General features: G+C 44.6%; 1 protein-coding gene across 2 annotated transcripts in view; it reads right to left on the bottom strand.

Moving 5' to 3' along the window:
• SGPL1 (sphingosine-1-phosphate lyase 1) overlaps window positions 1–26,285 on the bottom strand; it is a 53,877-nt gene that overhangs the window by 10,278 nt on the left and 17,314 nt on the right. Inside the window, exons 3-8 of one of the 2 annotated variants that reach the window (XM_051823813.3) lie at window positions 23,761–23,926; window positions 17,245–17,312; window positions 12,284–12,431; window positions 9,628–9,704; window positions 8,169–8,297; window positions 782–870 (exon numbers count right to left, since the gene is read on the bottom strand). In XM_051823813.3, coding sequence (XP_051679773.1) covers window positions 782–870; window positions 8,169–8,297; window positions 9,628–9,704; window positions 12,284–12,431; window positions 17,245–17,312; window positions 23,761–23,926 — 677 coding nt within the window. Of the gene's footprint in view, window positions 1–781; window positions 871–3,545; window positions 3,739–8,168; window positions 8,298–9,627; window positions 9,705–12,283; window positions 12,432–17,244; window positions 17,313–23,760; window positions 23,927–26,285 lie in introns of those variants that run through there. The other variant, XM_089313404.1, reaches the window with a different exon arrangement.

Raw genomic sequence — 26,285 nt, 5'->3', positions numbered from 1 at the left:
AAAAAAAAAAAAAAGAATACAACAGGGGCACCTGTAAGCTCCCTGTTGGAGCCTGTACTATGTAAGGAACGCTCATTGAACTGAGACAGGCAGACAGCTTTCCTTAGGCTGCAGACAACTGACAGTAAGTATCATAGGATTCAAAGAGTGTTCTTTTTCTTTTTTTTTTTTTTTTTTTTTTTTGACAGGCAGAGTGGACAGTGAGAGAGAGAGAGACAGAGAGAAAGGTCTTCCTTTGCCGTTGGTTCACCCCCAATGGCCGCCGCGGCCGGCACGCTGCAGCCGGCGCACCGCGCTAATCCGATGGCAAGAGCCAGGTACTTATCCTGATCTCCCATGGGGTGCAGGGCCCAAGCACTTGGGCCATCCTCCACTGCACTCCCTGGCCACAGCAGAGAGCTGGCCTGGAAGAGGGGCAACCGGGACAGAATCCGGCGCCCCGACCGGGACTAGAACCCGGTGTGCCAGCGCCGCAAGGTGGAGGATTAGCCTAGTGAGCCGCGGTGCCGGCCTCAAAGAGTGTTCTAACTCTGCCACTTTTGGGAAAATGATGTCACTCCAGCTTGGAGTATATGCCAGGGATAAACTTTGTGTAGCTGGGAACAATCTGGCCAATCCATCCAGAACTGTGCTGCACGAGGGTAGAGAGGCCAGGACAGGAGAAGAGAGAACTGGAAAAGGGGGAGAAGGAAAGGGGAGAGAGATGATGAGGCTCAGTTTCACACAGCAGTGCTCCAAAGAGGCAAACCCAGAGTGGGGGAGAAGAGCCAGGCATACATACATCTCTGGAGTTTTGATCCCCTTCTCTAGAGCCAGGTCCCGATAAGCTTTGCAGGCCATCAGTATGCTTTCTGTGCCCCCTGAGGTCACCTATAATGAAGAAGAGATGCCATCTGTAGGGCCAGATAGGGACAGATACAAGCATGCACTTCCCTGCCCTGATCTTGACAAGGCTGGATGCAGAAACAGACGAGGACTTGGGTCATGCTGCAGGGCAGATGTTGCTACTTCTTCCAGGAGGAAAATTTGGCTTTGTTGGCTAAGCCCAATCCTGGCTCAGGAGAAGGACTACTAAGAATGCACAGAAGCTCCGCACTGTCTGCACAAATGCACACCTGCCCAGCTCCACCTGACAGGCCACTTACATCTCCATGATAAATCTTCCATTTTCAGACAGGATAGCACAAGCCACTCAAAAACATCTGTATTACTGATTTTAATCTTAATTTCTTAAAGCTTGTTGAAGAATCATGTGAAACTGTGAAGTTACAATTTTAGTAAATTATGCAATATATTAGAAGATCAAAAAGACTTTCAGACTTCCTGAAGTGAACTTGCAGTTTTGACAAATTTGAATGCCAGAAAAACAGAAGTTCCTACTTAGAAGTCTGTTGTTGCCTTACTTATCTGAAATCAAAACAAAAATCCTACAGTCTTTCAATGAAGTGAAACAATTCCCTAAAGCTAGGCCTTGCCTCTCTGACAGAGAGTCCAAACAAAAGATGCAGAGGTCATTGTGTTCCTCCTGTTCTCCTCACTGACTACAAACTCACCAAGGTGGAGATCTGTTTGTGATATTCCAGACTTGGGCTGGCAGCTGACACATAACAGACCCAGCCTCCATTGACAGTTCTTGATGCCGGACTTGACTCTCAGTAAACTGTGACCAACATAGGCACGTCAGAGCCACCGGCTGTCTTCCCATAATAACCGAGAATGAGTGCTTTCAAAACAAAAAACTGGGGCCGGCGCTGTGGCATATCGGGTAAAGCAGCCTCCTGCAGTGCCGGCATCCCATATGGGCACTGGTTCAAGTCCCGGCTGCTCCACTTCCGATCCAGCTCTCTGAAATGATCTGGGAAAGCAGTAGAAGACAGCCCAAGTCCTTGGGCCCCTGCACCCACATGAGAGATCTGGAAGAAGCTCCTGGCTCCTGGATTCAGATCAGCTCAGCTCCGGCTATTGAGGCAAATTGGAGAGTGAACCAGTGGATGGAAGGCCTCTCTCTCTCTCTACCTCTTCTCTCTCTGTGTAACTCTGACTTTCAAATAAATAAATAAATCTTAAAAAAAAAAAAAAAAAAAAAAAAAAAACTACCCCTGAACCGACAGTTTACCACCTCTGAAGAGTCATACACTCTCAGGTAAGTTTTTCACTTTACAGTTGAGAAAAACGAGTCCTTGAGAGATCAAAGTGATTCACTTGATGATAAACAAAACTTCCTAGGTTTAGTATTATGTAGAACTTACTATGAAATGGAACCAGAGGGGAAAAAAAAAGAAATGGAATCAGAAAGGATTACTGAACCTTCCTAAAAACCATCATTGGACACAAAATCGCAGTCATCAGAAGTTATATGGAAGATCAGCTCAGAAAAGTTAAGTCATCTCTGGACTCCAGGAGCCTTCATGAAACATGTGGCCACCACCCACAAACCACATACAGGACGTGGGCATGGCGCACTCACTGCTGGCCTCTGCTTGCTGTCCTGGAGAAGACAGAATGCTCACAGCTGAGGTCAGCTCTCAAGTCAGCAGTGTGTCCTATGGTTCAGGGTAAAACCTCAGAGATCACATGAGGAGACAAGCCAGCTGTGCAGAAGGCTGGGGCAGCACCAGTGCATCAACCTCCCAGCAAAAATCCCCTAAATCCCAGGTCACCCACTTCGCACATCCCGTTATTAGGTCCAAAACCAGTCAAGCCAAAAGGTGAATTCCAGTGTATTTTCAACCATAAAAGCAAAAATATCTAATTCTACATTCCCAATCCTCTCTTCACCCCATCCCTATGTGCAAAAAAAAAAAAAAAAAAAAAAGGCAACTTAATGAGGTGAGAAAACAGTGGCTTCGGTAGCTACTTGTTATTTTCAACTTTCTTCAGAGGGTATTAAAACACTAACGTATGTAGTTCAGAAAACAAAAGCAGCACATGACCTACTTGGCAAACTTCCTTTCAGAGGCTGTTGAGACCTGATGGCACATGCCAAGAGGGTTTCCATGGCAACCTGATGTGTTTTAGCATATGAAACCATCATGGTGACTGAGGAAGGAGCTAAAAGAAAAAAGGCTGAAGAACCAAGAGTGAGAGGAGCTTAAATGCTCACTCCGCGGCCAGCGTGAAGACTGCCCAGCTGCTTAGAACTGTCTCCTGGCCTCCCACCTCTGCACACTGAACTCTTATTTCACCAAAGAGGGGCAGGCATACTAAAGAGAGACAGACTCAAATAACAGCAGAGTCGACAAGCAACTATCTGAAATGACTGGGGCTCAGACTCGTCCCTTCTCCCAGTCCTGACATATCCACTAAAGATCACAAGGAGACAGGGTTTAACTGTAGCCATGCAAAACCCCCACAGCGCTGGGCTTCTGGATCACGATGGAAGGCAGAAATTCCTTCATAGATTTCTCTCTCCCTCAGTATCTGAAATACTGAGGGGGAAAAAAGTTGAAACCTGCAATAATGACAATCAAATAAGGAAAGAGAAATAATCTGATACAATAAACAAACACTGGCAAGCAAACAAACAAAGAGAAACATTAACGCACAAGGAGCACAGAGGTACAGCAACACAGAGGTCACCGTCAGCCCGGAGAGTCAACAAATTCCCGAGGATTCGCACTGACACCTGCAAACCCTCAGAGGAGCCAGGGATTCTCTGACACCTGCAAACCCTCAGAGGAGCCAGGGGCCACTCACTCATGTTCTTCCTCTTCTGCTTGGTGAATGGTGACAAGTCCGCTAGGTAGAACAGAACAAAATGGGGAGTGAGAACTGCACTGACATTCAGAATGAAGACCTCAGGGATATAGGATGAATGAAGACATCATCAGTGGTCACAGGGTATTGGTGCTTCAAACTGGCAGTGTGCTCTAATCGTGCTAGGTTCCCACAGATGCTCACCACAGGCCCAGAGATCCTCAGGCAGATGTAGCACTTACACTACGCTGAATCCTGCCCCGAACCACTTACCATGCATCAAAACAAATGGGACGCCTGGAGAGGGCCACCTTGGGATGAGCTAAGATGCAAACATACTGAAGGGGAGGGAGCATTAGGTAACGTGCGAAATTAAAGCCCAACCTGAAGGAAACAAGCGAGGGAACGAAGCAATCCCTCCTAAGTGCTCCCACTCTAGGACAACGTCATAAGAACATGAATTCATAAGAAATCAGAGTTCAAAAGACTGGAGAGTAATTGACAGAATGAGAGTGTTTTAGGTCTGTAGACCTAAAACAACAAAGTAGCATATGTACCAATACAGAACCAGTAAGCACACCAGAAAGAGAAAGAAACAGAATAAACAGTTAAGAAGAAAAATACTTAGAAAAGGTTTGAGATACATTTAGTGAACCCAGATTTAAAAAAGACTGAAAGATCAATCCATTCCCCACTGGGAGAACTGAGTTCGCCTGGCCAACCAGAGACAGCCCCAAGGCATTTGTTACAGAAGGAACGGGATGACTGGAAATTTGTGAACTCAAATGAGCAGCTGAGTAACCAGAAAAGATAGGGGGAGAGATGATTCAGGGCGAAGAGCGTTTTCAAATATACAAAGGTCTTTTGTCGGGAAAAGCAATTACAGAACTTCTATCTCCAGCAGTATAGGTTATATTTCTTGAGCAACTAAAAAGTTTGGTAAAACATTTTTTAAAATAATTTTTTAAAGGACTGGTGCTTGGCAGTTAAGATGCCAGTTGGGGGACCAGCACCGTGGTGCAGTGGGTTAAGCCATGATCTGCAGTGCCGGCAGTTCAAGTGCCAGCTTCTCCATTTCACTTCCAATCCAGCACCTGGGAAAGCAGAAAATGGCCCAAGTCCTCAGGCCCCCGCATCCACATGGGAGACCCAGATGATGCTCCTGACTCCTGGGTTCGGCTTGGCCAGCCCTGGTCATTGCAGCCATTTCGGGAATGAACCAGCGGATGGAAGATCTCTCTCTGTGATCTCCCTTTCTCTCTGTAACTCTGCCTTTAAAATAAATTAATTAATCTTAAAAGATGCCAGTTGGATGTCCATGTCCCAATTCAAGTTCCTGGTTTGAGTCTCAGCTCTGCTCTCATTTCCAGCTTCCTGTGGTGTGCATCCTAGAGGGTGGCACAGGACGGCTCAAGTAGCTGGTCCCTGCCACCCCCACGGGAGACCCAGACTGAGTTCCCAGGTCCTGGCTTTGGCCTGGGCGAGCCCTGGCCGTTGCAGGTGTTTGAGAAGTGAATTAGAAAATGGAGAGGGCTCTCTCTGCCTCACAAATAAATACTTTAAAAATATTTTTCCATGAACCAAGGAATATACTAAACCCCTAAACAAAGCAATATCTATAATCCTGCAAGATAAGTGATTATCAAAGCTAGCTTTCCCCCTGAGGATGGTGCCAATCCCAGGAGACTTCAAACTCCTATGCTCACAAAGGAACAGAGTAGAGATCAATGATAAATTTAGGGCCTGCCCAAGGTATTAAGTCTAACAGGGAAGAAATCGCTGAAAAAAGCCCACCCTCCTTGGAGTACTAGAAATAAACTTAGCTTGCACAGAAAAGGATAGCAAGAAAAACTGCTGTTCTCAACCCTGACATTCAGGGAAAGAAAAATAAGACTCTCTCAAGGATGTGAAAGACGAGGGCCTTCAGGTGGATTTGTGGTCCGAGTCTACACCACATGGATGTTACAAAATGACAAACTGATTGACACAAACTGGGTCCAAGAGAACTCCAGCAACTGGTAAAAGCCTTCAAAAATCTTCTCTAAAAGAATTTAACTTCAAATGAGGCCTCAAAGAATCCCTCTAAGTTCCCAAGGAAATGTGTGGGTCATACAGTTTAAAACAACAATATGTACCCGTATCTCCATCATTCTGCTTTCCTATTACACACATTTTTCTGCATCAAACTTTTCTGCATCAAAGTAAACTTTTCTTATAGTTCCATTTTCCACAAACCTTTTGAACATTGTGATTTACACAGTTTAAATTGAACTTGGGCTCCATGGACAAACAGCAGACACTGTGTCAGGAGCAGGAACTGAATCTGATGAATCTGGAATATTCTGCCCAAAGAAGGCTTCCAAAGCTGACCTGGGTCACACAGAAGGACCCGGGAGCTCCTGCCTGGTCAAAGGTGGAGAGTGACTGAGTATCAGTCAGGAACAACTACAAAGGGCTGACGCACATACCGGATTCCGTAATTTACCTGCCCTCCTGTGGATAGAAGCCAGAATCATTTCTGGTTTTGAGCTATTACAAATAACACTACATTGTACATTCAGTACTTGTACATACATCTTGCATATAATTTTTCTAGGGTATATTCTGGGTAGCAGAATTTCTGAGTTATAAAATACATGTATCCTCAAGTACACAGGATAAAAGAAGTTCAAGCTCACATGGGGCAGGCATTTAGCCTAGTGGTTGACACCAGCATCCCACACTGGAATCTATACGTTTGATTCCCAGCTCCTACTCCGGACTCCAGCTTCCTATTAAGGCAGACTCGGAGAGGCAGTGATGGCTTAAGTAGTTGGGTCCCTGTCACTCCTGGCTCCTGACTTTAGATTGGCTTAGCTTCAGCTGTTGAGGCCACTTGGGGAGTGAACCAGCGGATGGAAGACCTCTCTCTCTCTGTCTCTGCCTTTCTGTAACTCTGCCTTTCAAATAAATAAATCCTTAAAAAATCTTTAAAAAAATTAATACCACTTTTAACCTATTGAATACTTACATGTTGACTTTCATGGTATGAGCATGTTAGTTAAAAGCACACTGCTTGGGGCCAGCATTGTGGTGTAGTTGGTTAAGCTATCATCTGTGACTCCAGCATCCAGTATGGGACTGGTTCCTGTCCCCACTTCTCCAATTCTGATCCAGCTCCCTGCTAATGTGCTTGGGAAAAGCAGCAGACGATGGTCCAAGTACTTGGGCCACTTGCCACCCATGTAGGAGATCCAGATGAAGCTCCTGGCTCCTGGCTTTGGCCTAGCCCAGCACTGGTCATTGTGGCCATTTGGGGAATGAACCAGCAGATGGGAGACTGATCTCCCCCACCCCATCTCTCCATCTCTTTCTAACTCTGCCTTCCAAATAAATAAATAATGGATTGTAAACATATGTGAGAGAACTAGCACCTCCAGGTCGCCACCACAGCACACTGAGTTAAATACAGTTACCCTATACAAGCTAAAGTTTGGGTTTTTTCCCTAGAGAAGGCAATGTCAGTTTACAGTGACAAACTCAAACAGAAGTTTGTCCACCACAGTTCAGGAAAACAAATAATGATATATTTGAAAAAACAGAAGAAACAAGGAATCCTCCTATGTGTTTGTTTTTGTTTTTTTTTTTTGTTTTGTTTTTGTTTTTTGGTGTTTTTTTGACAGGCAGAGTGGACAGTGAGAGAGAGAGACAGAGAGAAAGGTCTTCCTTTGCCGTTGGTTCACCCTCCAATGGCTGCCATGGCCGGCGCACCGCGCTGATCCGATGGCAGGAGCCAGGTACTTCTCCTGGTCTCCCATGGGGTGCAGGGCCCAAGCACTTGGGCCATCCTCCACTGCACTCCCTGACCACAGCAGAGAGCTGGCCTGGAAGAGCGGCAACCGGGACAGAATCCGGCACCCCGACCGGGACTAGAACCCAGTGTGCCGGCGCTGCAAGGCGGAGGATTAGCCTAGTGAGTCGCGGCGCCGGCCCCTATGTGTCCTTAAATACAGCGACACTCCCTTTCTCATTCCTGATGCCAACTAAATGATGTCTGGTTTACAGCAAAATAATAAACTTTCAGCTCAAGTATAATAGTTTAGCAAAAAGACTGCTAGGTAATTCAAAAAACTATATACAGATAAGTAGTTGGTAGGTAGTGTGTGGGTAGGCAGGGGAGAAAGGGAAGAAAGCAGAGAGTAGATGAGGTAAAATATTTATATTTGATAAGCCTAGGGTGGTTTTTAAACTATCACAGCAATTTTATGTAGAATAAAAAAAAATTTTAATAAAAAGGTAAAGAGATAAAATATCTAGAAAAACATATACCAAAATGTTGATACTTTATGAATTACAAAATTACAAGTAACATTTTAAAACTGCACTTAATCTGATCTTTCTACAATAATCATAAACTATATACTAAAATATTTTAAATAGACTTCTATTTTAAGCTAAAAAAAGATTATTGCATGTTGCTTGCACATACTTACACACCCACAGGAATCCGGTCCCCCATTGAACAGGGAGCAAGCGATTCTCACAATCTCAGCTTCTATCTTACGTAATCCTGGGAAGATATCTGGATGTAGTGGATTACTCCATGCAAAATCCCCATAAGCCTGCAAAGAAACGCAAGCAGATGTGAAGCCGGACAACTGCACTGGATCAGACACAGAATCCTGCACTGCACCAAAGTATTTAGGTATCAACACAATGCTAGGAACTAGAAAAAAGGTCAGATGTTCCCCAACCAAAAAAAATCAACATACAGAAGAGGAGACAGATACTCAAATAAATAAATTATTTTACAATGTGGCATAGGCAGAAGTACAAATGCACAGGCTATAACACTAAACAGACCAGTCTGAAGTCACAGCTTTGCCTAGGACTTTTAGTTGTGTGGGTCAAATAACTGTCTGGGGTTCAGCTTCCTCATCCACCAAGAGGGGAAATTACGGTCTGCACCTAGTAGGGTCTGAACAATAATTAAATCACACATAATGCATGCAAAGCCCTTACTAGTGTCTGTCCAGCATCAGGCAGCTGCAGTAACTGAGTGCAACAGTAGCTTTACGTGCACAGTGCAAAGGACCTTGAAGAGGGACTAACTCCCTGAGTGCTCTGGAGTATCTGCCGAGTGGAACTTTGAGAGCAGGGGTTCTTCACTTGGGACATGTGGGAGAACAACGTGATCAGAGTATTGAGTAAAGAGGTAAGGCAGGATTAATGTCTACGTGGCAAATAAAAGCAGTGGTTAAAACAAGAAGCGGGAGCTGGCTCCCGAAGGCCTTGTATTCTCTGCTACACAGAGCCTGGCTCATCCCCTGGATAAGGAGGCAACTGGAAGACTCTAAGCACAGACACAAGAGCAGCATACCAAGCTACCGCTGAACAACAACGTGCACTACTTAACAGGGTGTGAGAACGGCTTCATAACAATGATGCTGAAACAAAGACTGCAGAGCTCATCTGTCCAATCTCAACTGTGGGCGATGAAGTAGAGCTTCAAAGAGAAGCCTGATCGGAAATGAAAAAAAACTAAAGATAATTCTAAAGTGGACAAAGAATGGTAATTACCTGACATGTGAGACAACTGCACATCTCAGGTCATGTGACTGGAGGAAATTATAACTACGTGTCCCCACCTTGTCTCTTATCAATCACTAAGTATCCTACCATTAAAATCCTCAAACGACAGGCCACCTTTCCGAGTGACACCTATGAAGCCTGGACGCATGTAACATTACTCCTTACAGACCGAAGGTGTCTTTGACAGCATTACACACACTTGCATATGTTTGGGCAAACAAACACTTTCTGTTTCTATGGTTTTGTTAACAATACCTTTTCCATATGTCACTTTTTTAAACTGCAGAAGTGTAGAGGAAGGTCAAGGTCACACAAACCAGCACAGGGCACCTGCGCTGCCCTCCAGCCCCCACCACTCACCTTGACGAGCAGCTCAGTGAGCTTCTCCTCGCCACTGTACACTGCTCCGGAGGCCTTCCCTTCTTGCCAAAAGACATCTGCAGAGAAAGGTGAGGGCACGGGTGAGTAAGCAGAGATCACCAGGAAGGCAGGTACTATCAAAGCAGAATCAGGAAGACACTCCTCTGGGTGCAAAAGAAAGAAAAAAACATCAGCTGAAACCCAGTGGCATTCTCACAGTAAATCAAGGAACAAAGAATGTCAATCCACAGCTACCACAGTCAGATAAAGAGGAAAGCTCATCCATTAGTATGGACAACTGTGTGAAGATATTAACAGCACCCATAGCAAGATAAGAGACCATCAATTAGTGTCAACAACAATGTGGGAAAGGAATAAACAGCAAGGAGGCCAATAAAGACAGCACTGCCATATCCTCAACTGCCTTCTAACAGCAGGAAAACTGTCCTTTGTCTGCCGCCACTTCCTGTTCTCAGCAGAGCTTCACAGTGGCCTTTTCTGCAATGGCTTCCTCCTCCTCTCCCATCCTAGCCCGACACGGGGAAGTGTGGAAACGGCTACAAGTAGTCAGTAGAAAAGAACAAAACAAACCATGAGCAGGAATGAATCACAGGCACCCTCGTTTCAGGGGCCCCACAAAACAGCTTGCTTCCAGCAGCTTATGTTGTGTCCTGCAAGACTAGAACAGTGAAGTCCCTGACCAGAATACAAAATCAGGTTTTTCACTTCCTGTATGAGGTGCACCCCAGAGACATTCTACACAGCCCAACAACCTGTTGATGCAGGTGTCAGTCTTCTTGCTACAGCATGGCTATGGGTAGTGAGAAAGCAATCACAGAAACACACTAGCTAGAAGCTGCACACACCCATGAGCTCTACAACCAACGATCTGCAGGTCTAACGAGAGCAGAAGGCTGAGTAGTGAGCATTTGGACAAATTCCTCATGCTCACAGCAACCTGCCAAGCTCCGCCAGCTGCCAGTCTGATTTGCACTCTCTTTAGAAGATGCTGATAGGTACCATGCTTGTCTTTGGACCCATGGTGACCAGCCTCTCAAAAATAGTACACAAGGTTTCATTTCCTGTTCTTTGGTGCCGCGGACAGTGATCTAAAAACTGAAGGGAAGGAAATCGGGTGGCAGCAAACAGCAGCCCTCAAAATCACAGAAATATTTAAGACAGATCTCAGGGTACTAATCTCCTTGTTTTATGTATTCTATTGCCTAAACTGTGTCTACTTTTGTGCCATCTAATGGCAAAAAACTCAACACACATCAATTAGAAATTTTACAAGGTATTTGCTAAAATGCAACATGATATCCTCGATTAGATCCTGGATTAGTAAAAATGACATGAGTATAAAAACTGATGAAATGGAAATAGAATTTATAGTTTAGTTGATAATAGTGTGCCAATGTTAATTCTTCAATTTTGACAAATGTACCATGATTATATAGAATATTACTATCAGATGAAGTTGGGTGAGTAGCATATGAGAAATCTCTGTCATCATTTTTCTACTTTTCTTTTTTCTTCTAAAGATTTACTTATTTATTTGAAAGTCAGAATTCCACAATGAAAGGGAGACACAGTCAGAGATCTGCCATCCACAGGTTCACTCCACAAATGGCCACAACAGCCAGGCTAAAGCCAGGAGCCAGGACCTTCACCTAGGTCTCCCACGTGGGTACAGGGGCCCAAGGACTTGGGCCATCCTCTGCTGGTTTCCTAGGCACGTTAGCAGGGAGCTGGATAAGAAGTGGAGCAGCTGGGACTCGACCGTACCCATATGGGATGCCAGCACTGTAGACAGCAGCTTAACCTGCTATGCCACAGCACCGGCCCCTCTGCTTCTCTATACATCTAAAATACTACCAAACTAAAAAGCTTATTTCTAAAAGTATGACTTCAACCTATAATAAATATGCATGTGTTTCTGTTAGTAAGAGCAGCAACAATAGTTAACATTTATTAAGCACTTACAATATGACATGCTCTATCTACCATTTACACTTAAGATCTCATTTAATCTCAACTATCCTTTCAGATAAGTAGACTGTAGACACACAGAAACTGTGGCATACAAAATTTGTGTAACTCCCCCAAGGTCATCCTTTCAGTGGCAAAACCAGGACATAACTCCAGACTGCTTCTACAGGCTACACTCATAACATTAAGCTACCTGGTCAATCTATCCCTCCCACCACGATCACAGACATGTGTACCCACACTCACACACTGTACTCCAACATTCTGAAATGTATATACAGATAGAACTGTCTCTATACCTGTGCATATGGACAGATATAAACCTAATACCTGTGTTTACCTTTTGATTACGGAAATACAGTGACTTTTCCTTTGGTGCCATTATACTGATTTCACAATGGATTCTTTTTAAAACACAAATACACATTTTATTCATGCTTGTAAGAGAAAACAGAACCAAGTTCCACTGTCTAGTATTCACTTGCCTTATAGATAAAAGATTAATCTAACATAATTTTCAAAAATATTAAATTCAGCCTGAGAGAGAGAACAGGCCCTCCTGACCATACGCTGGTAGTAGCAGGGATGAGTTACTAATGTTCAAACAGTAAGTGACCCCTAACTAGCCATTTTACGGAAGCAGACCCTGTGCAGGCTGAGCACATACCCATAGAGCTGTACTCCTTGAGTTTCTCCAGAACTGCAGATGAGCTTAGACCCTGGGAGGGCAAGGCTTTCACGTACTCCTTGTTCACTTTCAGGAAGGACAAGTGCTTGTTAATATCATCCTTGGTCTGGTTCAACTTGGCTTCAATCTCCAAAGGAAAGAAAGACAAGGTTAGCAAAGAGTGCAGTACAAAGAACAGAACAACCAGTTATAATGTCCAGTCAACTGAACTAAGATCGCAGGTTTCTTCTTAAAAACATGTGGTGTGGGGCAGGTGTTGGGTGCAACAGTTAAGTCTCAGCTGGGACACAGCATCCTACACCAGAGTGCTGACTGCAGTCCCAGTCTTGGCTACTGCACTTCCTATCCATTACTGCTACTGTGTACCCCGGGAAGCAGCAGATGATGGCTTAGGTTCTTGTGTCCCTGCCACCTACAGAAGAACCTGGATGAAGTTCTGGGCTCCTGGCTTTGGTTTGGCCCAGCCCTGGCTGCCGTGGGCATTGGCATACTGAATGGGCACACAGAAGGTCTTTCTCTTCTCTCTTTCAAACAAAATGAGAATACACAAATAAGATTCTTTTCAAAGATCCAATGATATTTCCACCGTTCAGCTGTTTTCTGGCATGTACAACCGTCTCCCAGAAGTTTGGAAGGCTAACCTCCCTAAAGGTCAAAGATGCACTGAATTTCCCCACACCTCTTTTCTCTGCCCTGTTGACATCACCACTGCTAGATCTGGTTTGCAATTGCTGAGCTCAGCATTTCTCTGAGGGCAGTGTTTGGACCTCGTTCCTGCCTTGGCAGCAGATACAGTATGTATGTGAGATAGCAAGAAAGGTACAGTCACGAATAGTAGTTAGGAAAACTAGGCAAGATGTAGTAAAAAAGGTTGTGGTCCTGTGTAAGTGATGAGTTCCTTCCACAGAGCATACCAGGAATTTGGACGGCTCACATGACTCTCTGTACACAGGCACAAGGATTAAGAATGGCCAGCAAGTCTGCATTCTAGCTCCTTAGGGTGCTATGGACAGCCTGTACTGCCTGACCGTGAAATGCTAGAAGAAACTAAGGTCCTTTCGGTAATGTAATTTATCAGCTGTGGTTACTGCTCTTCCAGGCTCCCAGCCTCAGCTTCTGAGTCATTGTCTTTCACTCCTTCACCCATTCAACCTGCTTAACAAGTATGTGCTGAACAGCTACCGTAGGATAGGTATACAGAGTGAATAAAACAACATGGTGAAAAGAAACCTCTGTTCTCATGAAGATTATTGTTAGCAGGAGATACAGAAAGCAAAATCTATGTAATAAAAAGTACTGGGGGAAAAAAACAGATCAAAGTAGGGAGGCAGAGTGGCAGGGAGCTATTCCTGGGCAGAGACTCTTGGGCAGAGAGACTACATGTCACAATTCATGCCACAGTACTAGTTTCAACAATACAACAGGTCTTCCGAAAGTTCGTGGAAAATACCCATTATGAAAAAACTATGCACAGACTGCCAATTTTCTTTGCATAAAATTAAACTTACGTTTAACTCAAATTTTCTACAAACTTTTTTGAAGTACCCTCTCATATTTGCTAACGTGTGATGCCTAAAATCTCTAATACAGATTTTTCTCAGCTGTAGCCACAGACGAGAGCACAAGAGGATCTTAGATTTGCACACTCCCTGTTCCCAGCCGCCCCCACGAAACCACAGGGAAAGGTACTTCTGTGACATCTGCAAGAGTCAAACAGGCAAGGTGGGCAGGTAATAGGACCACAATCCCAAGTAATGCCGGTGCATGACAATAGCACATGGAGATATTTTTAAAGTTGTAAATAAAAAACTATACAGCATAAATGGCGACCATGCACCAGAAACAAACTGTGAGAGCGGAGCTTCCATGTATAAACAATGCTGTTCTCATAGAAGACCAATAAAGTCACAATGCCGTGTGACTGTGTGAGAAAACACTCCCAATCCTTGCCTCAGAGCCTCAGCTGCACTACTCAATTTTACTTTCTTCACAGCATTCATTCTAAAACGCAATTCTTATGGGCTTGTCTTTCATACTAAAACGTAAGTTCCATGAAAGGAAGGGTTTGGTCTAGCTCGCATTGAGCAAAGCATCTGAGGCTCAGCTGGTGCTCAGTGAACACGTGTTGAGTGCAGAGTATGAGTGAGAGGAGGAAACAGGCAGGTGCACCTGCCCACACACACATGAAACAACACCGATCCTAAGACTCAGAATCTGCTACTGAAAAACGAAGGGTGAGTGGACAGTCACTAAGGGTCTTCCAATTCTGTTCTTTCCTCTAAATTTAAGAACAGGTTCTGGAATCCTAGTATTTTTTTCTCTCAAAATCTAGAAACTGAAGTAGAAAAACAAGAAAGGAAAGGACAGAAGAAACGTAGGCGTGGAAGGAAATCCCACTGTCCCGCGACTCAGTCCATCTGCACCTTCCTGCCCGCTCCATCCCTTACTCTGTGAAGACTACAACTGATGATTCGAAGGTTCAATATGATTTAGGGAGCAAACAGAAGCCTCACTGCCCTCAGCACCCCTGCTACCGCTTCCACAAGAGGAAATGAACCTGCAAACAGAGATTTCTAGGACGGTAAGCACAGTTACCTGACTGGATTCAGGCCAAAGGCTAAAGATACTTGCCATCTTTTCTGGTTTTGTCAGGAAAAATGAAGGGAAATTAGAAGTCAGAAGTGAAAGGAAACTTGAAGGTAGGTAAGGGTGGGAAAGAGCAAAAGAAGGGCTGGTGCTGTGGCTCAGCAGGTAAAGCCACTGCCTGCAGTGCAGCATCCCACATGGGTGCCAGCTTGTGTCCTGGCTGCTCTACTTCTGACCCAGCTCTCTGCAAATCTGCCTAGAAGAGCTTCAGAAGATGGTCCCAGTGCTTGGGCTCCTGTACTCACGTGGGAAACCCAGATGAAGCTCCTGGCTTCAGATTGGCCCAGCTCTGGCTGCTGCAGCCATCTAGGAAGTGAACCAACAAATGGAAGATCTCTCTCTCTCTCTCTAACTCTGCCTTTCAAATAAATAAATAAATCTTTAATTTAAAAAAAAGAGCAAAGGAAAGCTGAGGGGCAAGACAGGGCATTGGGGAAGAGGCAGACACCAAGGCCTCACCTGCCTTCTGCAGAGCTTGCAAGCAGCCTGCCCTGTTTCCCTGTTTATCTTTTTATTTTTTAAGATTTACTTTACTTATTTGAAAGGCAGAGTAAGAGAGGGGGAGAAACAGAGAAAGAGCTCTTCTATTTGCTGATTCCCTCTCCAAATGGCCACAACTGCTGAGGCTAGGCCAGGCTGAAGACAGAAGCCTGGAATTCCACCCAGGTGTCCCACCTGGGTGACAGAGGCCCAGGTACTTGTGCTATCTTCTACTGCTTTCCCAGGTGCATTAGCAGGGAGCTGTATTAGAAGCAGAGCAGTTGGGAGACCAGAACTCCAGTGTGGAATGCCAGAGTCCTAGGCAGCAGCTTAACCCGCCATGCCACAGTCCCAGCCCCTGCCCTGTTTATCTTCACCTGTGATACCACCTGCCCTTGTAGGAAGGGCAGAGGTGGTATCTTCTCAGTATGAGTGAGGGCAGATAAGGTATGGAGAAGGAAACAACTATACTACAAAGAATACAAAGAGCAAGAGGACAGATATGTTATCTCATTACAGTTTTATACCTGGGATCACCTATCACACCAGGGGCCCAAGCAGTCCCAACTGTTTTGTAGGAAAGTTTCACAGGAACACAGCCAGGCTCATTCTTTTTTTTTTTTTTTTACAGATAGAGTTAGACAGTGAGAGAGACAGAGAGAAAGGTCTTCCTTCCATTGGTTCACTCCCCAAATGGCCACCACGACCAGAGCTACGCCCATCCGAAGCCAGGAGCCAGGTACTTCCTCCTGGTCTCCCATGCAGGTGCAGGGGCCTAAGCACTTGGGCCATCCTCCACTGCCTTCCCGGGCCACAGCAGAGAGCTGGACTGGAAGAGGAGCAGCCAGGACTAGAACTCAGCGCCCATGTGGGATGCTGGTGCCACAGGCGGAGGATTAACCAAGTGAGCCACGGCGCCTGCCCCCAGGCTCATTCCTTACCCTACCTTCCTCTTTCCTTTACAGGGGCAGAGTTGAGAAGCTGCCACAGATACAGTAAGAACAGACATCATAGAGCCTCAAATGTTTACTAGCTAGCCCTGGAAAGTTTGTCAACCCTGACCTGAACCATGTAATCACCCAACTCCTAGATAAGTATCTACATTCACCACAGCCAAATAATGTTCTGAAGCACGATAACACTTAAGTCACATGCTCTAATTTTGAATTTTTCTTCCTTAACAGACTTTTCTTCTGTCCTTTGGTCAAACATGTTGGAGAAAGGGTTAAGTTTGGGATTCTCAACTTGCGCCCTTTGGAGTGTGTGTATGTGTTTTCAAGATTTATGTATTCATCTGGAAGGCGGACTGACAGAGAAAGGGAGAGTCAGAGAGATTTCCACCAGCTGGTTCACTCCCCAAATGACCACAACAGCATGGGCTGGGCCAAGATGAAGCCAGGAGCCAGGAACTCCATCTGGGTGAGTGCAGGGGCCAAGGCACTTATGCCATCTTCTACTGCTTTCCCAGGTGCATTAGCAAGGAGTTGGATTTGAAGTGGAGCAGCTGAGACTTGAACTAGCATCCATATGGGATGCGGGCATGGCACACAGAGCCTTAACCCACTCTGCCACAACACAAGCCCTTTCTGTGGTTATCACCCAGATAGCTCTCTGTTACAGGGGCTGCCCTGGGCAGTGTAGGACGGTTGGTACCTCCTTGGCCACTGTCCACCAGATGCCAGTATCACTCTACTCACCTCATCACAACCATGGCCAAATGTCCCCTGGAGCTGGAGGACAGAATTATACTTTGCCTTTGAAAATACTAGGTTAAATAAACACAAAGAGAAGAGATCCAGGTAGATTCTACTTACCTTGCGGCCAATAATAGGCATCTTTCTGGTGAGCTTAAACCATTTTTTTTTAAATCTTGACCACAAGCCTAAAAGAAACAAATGTTGTATTATTCAAGTAATAAGTGGATAAGGCCTACTAGGCCATGTGTCTCCCACAACCTAACCTGCCTTCAGATGGCAAAGGTAGTTTCTTCCAAAATAAAGACTTTTTCAATTTGATTTTTTTAATAAGTAATATATCTAAGTTTTGTATTACAGAAGAAAAGTGAGCACACACAATGATGATTTTCTTTTTCCTGCGCCTAGCCCCAGGGATGCTCACCTCACTGGAGGTGAGCACCACCTCAGCTTCAGTCCAACCTTCTAGAGCTTCCAGAGTTCCCTCATGTGCACACATTCCAGTCTCCATTTTACCCAAAAGGTGCCATACTCTAGTACTAGAATAGACCTTGTTTTTCAACCTTAAAGGTGAGAGCTTCTTCATTCATTTTTATAGCTGGAGTATTCCATTATACAAGTTTACCATAATTCAATTTGCCCCTTTCTAATGGATGTGGGTTGTTTGTAATATTTCTCTGTTATACAAACCATGCCAAATAAAGAACCTTGTAACACACACTACATGGTATACACACATGTCATCTACAAGATGTACCCCAAGAACGCCAAGGTCAAATGATGTATGTATTTCAGAGTATCTGACCCTGCAAGGTGTCCAGAAACCTCACATTTCTCTTCCCTCTGCCCAGCATGTGACCAACCCATATCTGTTTTCGCATCAACACTCCGGTCTCTCATCCAACACCAGTCCTATTAGCACTGACTGGACCTAAGAAGCCTTTCAACACCAAGGACACCAATCAGGGTCCGTTCCGTCAGGCAGCACAAAGGACAAATCCAGAATTCTAACCTGCCAGTTACAGCAATCACAAAGACGGCCGGCATCTAAATAGACTGGCCTGCCTTTCAACACATTCACATGCAACGTGTCTCCTCTGGCGCTGATGATAACTTTAACCACCTATGAGGTTAGCACACGAGGCGTTATCTCCCATACAAAAGGCAGCACTGAAACTTCCCAAGATCTGATGACCAGTGACCGAGCAGGGATTTAATTCAAGCCTTCATAAAGACGTCTTGCACGTTTGCTGGTTGGTTCTGCTTAGGACGCATCCCTGTCTTTCCATCTCCCCCGACAGTGCCTCGCCCTGTAGGCACTACTGTAACTGCCTGGGACAAAAGCAGCTGAGACACAGACTGCACAGTAAGACAAAGGGACTGAAATCACATGCTTGTGGTTACTTTTTTCTCTAACTCTTGAAGCACTTCCTTCCTGTCCTATGTCCTACATATTGTAATATACCACTGAGATATTATTTTATGTAAAGCAACTATATCCTCTTCTCTCATAAAGCATTCTCTATGTTGCAAACTCTTCCCAAATATATTTTAACTGTTATCATAAGCCATCAAATAAGTATACTCTAAATTTGCATAGTTAAACTTCTTGTTAATAAACTATTTCTGACAAAGTTAAACAAACTTATTAATAAGAAGACAAGAAGTCTAAAATTCAGCAAACCAGTCATACGACTAGGAAGAGGACAAAATAATAGAATGAGATTGTGAAACTTGTGAGAAAAAAATGGTACAGGGCAAAAAGAAAAAGACACAGGATCAGAAATGGAGATACTTAAAATGAACAGATCATGTGGTCATGACCTCAAAAGTAGAAGTCGGGGCTGGCGCTGTGGTGTAACAGGTAAAGCCGCCGCCTACAGTGCCAGCATCCTATAAGGGCGCTGGTTCGAGTCCCAGCTGCTCTACTTCCAGTCCAGCTCTCTGCTGTGGCCTGGGAAAGCATTAGAAGATGGCCCAAGTCCTTGGGCTCCTGCCCCCCACCTGGGAGATCCAGCCTGGCTCCTGGCTTTGGACTGGCTCAGCTCTGGCCACTGTGGCCATCTGGGGAGTGAACTAGCAGATGGAATACCTCTCTCTCTCTCTCTCTCTGGGTAACTCTGACTTTCAAGTAAATAAATAAATCTTAAAAAAAAAGAAAAAAAAGTAGAAGTCCTAAGAGGCACAGAAAGAAAAGTAATTACAATTTTCTAGCAGTGGTTACTGGAAGCTGGGCAGGAGGGTGAGGCTTATGGAGGTATTGGCCAAAGGATACAAAATTCCAGTTACATGGCAGGAATCAGCTCAAGAAATCTATTGTACATTATGGTGGACACAGTAAGTAATGACAATTTCCAGATGGGAAAATTGCTAACAGAGCAGGAAAGTGTTTCCACCACAGAAAAATAAGGACATGAGGTAACATATACATTAATCAGCTTGACTTAGCGATGTAAACATATTACAAAATGTCACATTATACAAAGGAATTTTTGTTCATTAAAAAAAAAAAAAAGAATAGGAAATGCCATTATAACAACAGTGCATGGCTCTCTACAAGTTCCTTTCATGCACATGACATTCATCCCCCTCCACCTGTGAGTGGGTGAGGCAGGCATTACAATGCCAAGTATTTATCACCTCCTCCCCCCAGGTAAAATTTGATTCTGGTGATAAACTATGGACAATGCCACAGGTCAAATCAGCAACCTGTTTTTGAAAGCTATCAGCTCTGTGCTGATTTTCATAGAGCAGAGGTGAGCAAAAGATAACAGCTCCACCCAAACTCCACTGCCTTTCAGTTCCCCCATCCCAGCTCCCGGTCTTTGCTCCAGAATTATGTGCTCTTCCACCCAGGAGGGAATTCAAAGTTTAAAGATCAGCAAAATTCACCACTAGTCCAGATTTAAGGTTCTTCTAATCAATATACTAAGCATAGCTTGATTATTCAGTGATATGTAGCATAATACAACCTGAATAAGGTGGCGGGAGAAAAAATGACAATCTGTCCAAGTTTTCCCTGATCTCTGGAGGGAAGACATTCTTGTATATGTCTAAAATTTATTTTGGAAGTACAACATAAAAATGTGTTGTGTGTCTTTGTGTTAAACTGTATGACTCTGAAAACATTCGATAACTTTTGATCTATAAATGTGCATTTCATATGGTTCAACCTGATCCAGATGTAGACACAGATATACAAAAAGTAGCATCCCTCAGCGGCAAGGGTTTACTTTTGTTCTTCCGGCTTATCCATATTGTTTAAATTTCCTACAGTCAATATGCACTGTTTCTACAATAGGAGGAAATCTGTTATTAAAAATCACTAACTTGGGGTCCGGCACTGTTGTGTAGCAGGGAAAGCCACCAGCAGCGCCAGCATCCTGCATGGGTGCCAGTTTGAGTCCTGGCTGCTCCTCTTCCGATCCAGCCCTCTATTATGGCCTGGGAAAGCAGTAGAAGGTCCAACTCCTTGGGCCCCTGCATCCACATGGGAGACTCAGAAGAAGCTCCTGGCTCCTGCCTTTGGATCAGCCCAGCTCTGGCTATTGTGGCCATTTGGGGAACGAACCAGCAGATGGAAGACCTCTCTCTGCCTTTCAAAAAAATAAATAAATATTAAAAAAAAAAAATACTAACTTGGAGTCCATTCAGTTCAGAAAGAGTTAGATGGCGTATCATTAATACACTGCTATTGATGTAGGCAGGCAAACATGCTAAAATTGATTAGGTTAGTAAGCTGGAAGACCACGCCTTCATCACGCCCCTCTTCCCCTAGCTGGCCACGCCTATGAAACCGCTGGCCAATCATGTTAATGAACCACTCCCCTTTGAAAGTGGATTAAAAGCCTGGGACACAGTGTGCCCGCCCCTTCCTTGCTTCATACTTAGGTGTGCCCATCCCTTCCTTGCTTTTGCCAGTAGGGGTTTGTGGCCACCCTGGCCTTTGGGCCATCCGCCCCAGATGCTCCTCCACGTGACTGGTTCCTGGTACTCGGTATGAACCCAGATTTACCTCGTTCCTATAGATAAAGCCCTCACTCTCCTATGCATCTTTCTCATTGAATAAAAGCTTAAAAATGTACCATGCTTGGGGCCGGCGCCATGGCTCACTTGGGTTAATCCTCCGCCTGTGGCACCAGCATCCCATATGGGCACCAGGTTCTAGTCCCGGTTGCTCCTCTTCCAGTCCAGCTCTCTGCTGTGGCCCAGGAGTGCAGTGGAGGATGGCCCAAGTGCTTGGGCCCTGCACCCGCATGAGAGACCAGGGAGAAGCACCTGGCTCCTGGCTTTGGATCAGCGCAGCACTGGCCATAGTGTCCATTTGAGGAGTGAACCAACGGAAGGAAGACCTTTCTCTCTGTCTCTCTCACTGTCTATAGTTGTCAAATTAAATTTAAAAAATGTACCATGCTGCCTCATTGATTTATGCAGGTATTCAGAATTCTCCTCTGGATATTAGGGAAGAACCCACATGGGCTTACTAGTATTGGGAACTTTTTAATAAGCGCACAGCGATATCATATGGCACCCCAAATTCCAGTTTCACTACGATTATTTGTCTCATGCAATCCTCATAGGCCAGCATATTTCTTTTTGAACACGAAAGGCAGCCAAGTAAATACACCTAAGATGGCTGTGCCTCTACACTCCCAAATAAGCAAAACACAGGCAAGGCACAGTGAGCTATGAAACTGAAAACAGAAATACCTGCCCACAGTTAATGAGAATCGGGTGAGGTAATGCATGTTTCTCAGCTCCACTTACACATCCATGTACACATACAATGTGTTCAAAGCAACATGGCTGGACGTTTAGCCTAATGGTTAAGACACCAGTATTCCACATTGAAGTGCCTGGTTTTGATTTCAGGTTCCTAATCCAGCATTCCTGCTAATGCAAAGCTGGGGAGGCCGTGATGATGGCTCAAGGGGTTGGGTTTCTGTCACCTGTGGGGAAGATGCAGATTCTGTCCCAAGCTCCTGGCTCTAGCCCAGTCTCAGCCATTGCAGGCACACAGGGAGTAAGCCAGTAGATGTGAGCTCTCTTGACATTCTCTCTCTCTCTCTGCCTACTGCATCCAAATATCTAAACAAAAAAAATTTTAACAGTTCAAATGGTAAATTTTATGTTATATATATATGATATAGAATTATATAAAATATAAAAATATATTAAATTTATAAACTATATTTATATAGTATATGTTATATGTAAATATATAATAAATATATAATCACATTCATTGTGTAAGAAAGAAAAATACATCTACTGCTCTTCTTTAGAGTCCTCTGGACCAGAGCATCCCACTCATCAAAGCAAATGCTTCCTGGGAAAGGAACAGGCCTGGGCAGAACCACGTGGGATGTGTCCTTTCCCAATCCACTGAGCAGATGCAGCACAAGTGCTCGTCAGCCTCATCTGTCAAAGTTTAAGAGAGACTCTGGAAAGGACAGGAGCAGGAATTGAGGACTGAGTTCTCAGACAGGACAGTCTCCTCTCATTTCCACTTTAATTAAAAAGCTCTGGCAGCAGTGGCATATACTTCTTGGGTGTCGTGTTTTACAATGTTTACCACACTGTAACTGTGTAATTGTGCCTAGAGCAGCTTGATGGCCATCTGTACGGCAAAGAGGTAAAAAACAGAATCTGGCTTCTAAATCAGATTTTGTTCAGAAAAACAAAGAAAAGCAGAAAAATACAGTTAAAGAGCTGCTTCAAACAGATGTTATCAAAGCAGCAAAGCATTGTGGACATTTCAAACAATGAAAAACGATCAGGAATTCTCTCCAATGTCACTAGCCTCTTATCCTAAGAAAGTACTGCAGACGTACCCCAGCAAGAGGGGGAAAGGGTGCAGTGCACTACATCTACTATTTCTACTCAGGCACAATCAAAACTGCCCAAGCACAGCCAGTGGGGGAGCAGGAAGCAGTAGCCACATGGCCGCAGGCAACCAGGTGTCTAGGGGGAGGACGCCAGTGGGGAGGGAAGGGGCTCGGGAAGGGCGGAGGGTTTACGAGGGCGGCACTAGGAGACTGATCTGCACTCCCTGAGAAGTAGCTTCCTGTTTCTCCCTGTCAACCTGAGTCACTACCAGGAAAGCTCAAAGCACACTGGCCCCTCACATCTGAAGTTCAATTCAGGTCAGCAGCCTTGCATTACCTGTGCAGACATCCCCACTGCAGCACCTGGCACAAAACAAGCAGTCAAGGGACCACCACATGAGTGCTGCTTCAATTTTTACAATGCTTATTGAAAAAGATGGCCCCAAACAAAAGCAGCACATTTCTACTCTAGGAACTCCATTACGATGCAATTATGTTGAGGAAAGAAACTGGCACTGAAGAAGGCCTAAGCCATCCTCCAGGCTTTCTGTGCATCTGGCAATAACTAACTTTCAAAGAGTTTTACTTCAGCTATAGATATTAAAAAAAAAAAAAAAAGAACAGAAACAGTCACACAACAGTTTTATTATAACCTTTCCAATCAGAAGACATTGTACTGATTTCCATTTAAATAGATTTTAAAACCAAAACCCAAACAAAAGGCAAGAAATCAGTTCAATCCTTTAGCTGTGAGTCCCAAGGCTGGCGACGCTCCACTATACCTTTACGGAGACAACAATATACTTACTCTCTGGCTGGAAGACAAACTCATACACCCAGACCAACAGCAGAGTCCAGAGGACACTCCATGCAATCAGCTGCCAGGGTTCGTATTTGGTGCAATGCCCATTAACATAATTCTTGGCTTTCGTGGAGTATGCTTCCAAAATCTCAAAGTATGGCTCAAAGGCCTTCTAGAAATACAAAAAACAAATCAGAAACATTACATTCAGGAAGTGAAGACAGTCTTTTGTTCAACTTATTTTTCAAGAGCAAGGTCACTGAGGCTCTGCCCCACCTCAGCAATAAACTTATCACCCTCAACAGCCCTAGGCTGTACCAGTCACTCCATCTGACACTGCCACTTACGAGCCATGTGGACTTTGACAGGATTTCTGACCTTCTGCCTATTCTGGAAAATGAGGCGGTTGAGCTAGATCATCGCGTCAGGCCTAAAGCTTCTACATGACTGCCAAGTGGTGAACATGCCACTCTCCTAACCCAAACCAGTGCTCTCAATATGAACATCATTTCTCTTCTTCTCTACTTTATTTCAATCTTTCTCATTCTCTAACCCAGCAGCCAGCAACAAGAGCCAGACAGTAAATATTTTAGGCCCTGTAAACCAAGCATGCTCTGTTACAAATAAATTCTGCTATTGTGCAAATGCAGTCACTGTTCATTTGACTACAGCACTGAAACTTCAATTTCACACAATTTTCATGTGTCACAAAATATTCTTTAAAAAAAAAACTTAAAAAACTATAAAAATCATTCTCAGCTCATAGTCCATACAAAAACAGGCAGAGAGCCAGATCTGGCCAACAGGCAACAGTCTGCCAATCCCTACTCTATGGCCCCACCTGACTGCAAAACTCATAAACTTAGGGACCAGATCTTACCATGGAATGCAGCCTCAGATCTGGCACAAGCGAGAGAAAAGGCCTTTCACCTGTGAACTTACCTATCTCATTCATGAGAATTCATCTCTCCCTTTCAGCTCTCCTCAAATATTCATTTGTGATAAGCTCTCTACAGCTCTGTGAGGTTATCACAACCTGCCCAGGTCATCTCTTTCTTATCTCCCTGACTCCAGGTGGTGAGAGCCTTGAGGACAGACCAGTTCTTAATCCTGTTTACAATCCTCCATACTGGCCTGCACAAAATAAGTTCACACCATTTCAAGGCATGGCGCTGGGGAAGCACCCAGGTAAATATCCTCATTCCTGGTCGTGAGTACAATCTACTGGGACAGGTACACATGAACCTGTACACACATACACAGGCACACACACAAATTAACTCTTCAGGGAAAAGCAATAGAAAGAATGCTTAAGTGCTACGAGCGCTGAGGAAGGCCTATCTACCCAGGGGACAATAACAATAACAGAGAATAAAACTTATACTATTTTAAAAGGATTAAAAGGGGATAGGCATTGGGGTAGAGGTTAAGATGCTACTTGGGAGGCCCATATCCCATATCAGAGTCTTTGGGTTCAAGTTCTGGTCCACTTCTGATTCTGATTCTAGCTTGTACTAATGCACATCCTGGCAGGTAGCAGATGATGGCTCAAGTAGTTGGAGACTTGGATTCAGTTCCTGACTCCTGGCTGTGGCCTGGTCTAGTCCTTGCAACTGCAGGCGTTTGGAGAGTGAACCAGTAAATGGGAGCTCACTCTAGCTCGCTCTCTCTCCTTCTCTTCCTCTCACTCTTTCAAACAGATGACAAGAAATAAAAGTAAACTTTTTTAAAAAGAAACAAATTACAAAACAATAACAATAAAACAAAGCAAAAGGCATGAATTTTTAACTTAAAAAAAGATAACTTGGTGATAGAAGAGAAAGATTGGCAATAAAAATCTTAGTTAAGAGATGCTGAGCCGGCGTCGTGGCTCACTAGGCTAATCCTCTGCCTGCAGCGCCGGCACACCGGGTTCTAGTCCCAGTTAGGGCGCTGGATTCTGTCCCGGTTGCCCCTCTTCCAGTCCAGCTCTCTGCTGTGGCCCGGGAGTGCAGTGGAGGATGGCCCAAGTGCTTGGGCCCTGCACCCGCATGGGAGACCAGAAGCACCTGGCTCCTGGTTTCGGATCAGCGCAGTGCGCCGGCCGCAGCGGCCACTGTGGGGGTGAACCAATGGAAAAATAAGACCTTTCTCTCTGTCTCTCACTGTCCACTCTGCCTGTCAAAAAAAAAAAAAAAAAAAGAGAGAGAGAGAGAGAGAGAGAGATGCTGAAACAGTCTAGGGGAGAAATAAATGACATTGGAGATGAGACAGTAGTAGGATTTGAAAGAGATTTCTGGAGCTAGAACAAGCAAATAGAACTTGGTAAACTTATTCACTGTAGGATGTATGGAGTAGGAAGAGTACAGGTAATTCCAAATTTTCAAGCTCAGGGTCAAGACTTGATTAGGTAGTATCACCATTAACCATGGTAAGACTGGAAAAGAGGGGAAGCTGAAGAAGGCATTTTTCTTGTTCATAGACCAGGCAGTTTATGGCACTGTTACAGCAGCCCAAGTGAACTAAGAGGGTACCCTCAGTAATTAGACTGT

This window comes from Oryctolagus cuniculus, chromosome 15, assembly GCF_051225735.1.
Source record: "Oryctolagus cuniculus isolate XC-2025 breed Fujian yellow rabbit chromosome 15, ASM5122573v1, whole genome shotgun sequence".
In the NCBI taxonomy this organism is placed as follows: Eukaryota; Metazoa; Chordata; class Mammalia; order Lagomorpha; family Leporidae; genus Oryctolagus; species Oryctolagus cuniculus.
Note: the sequence above shows the minus strand (reverse complement) of the source record. Positions and strands in the feature narration are given on the sequence as shown.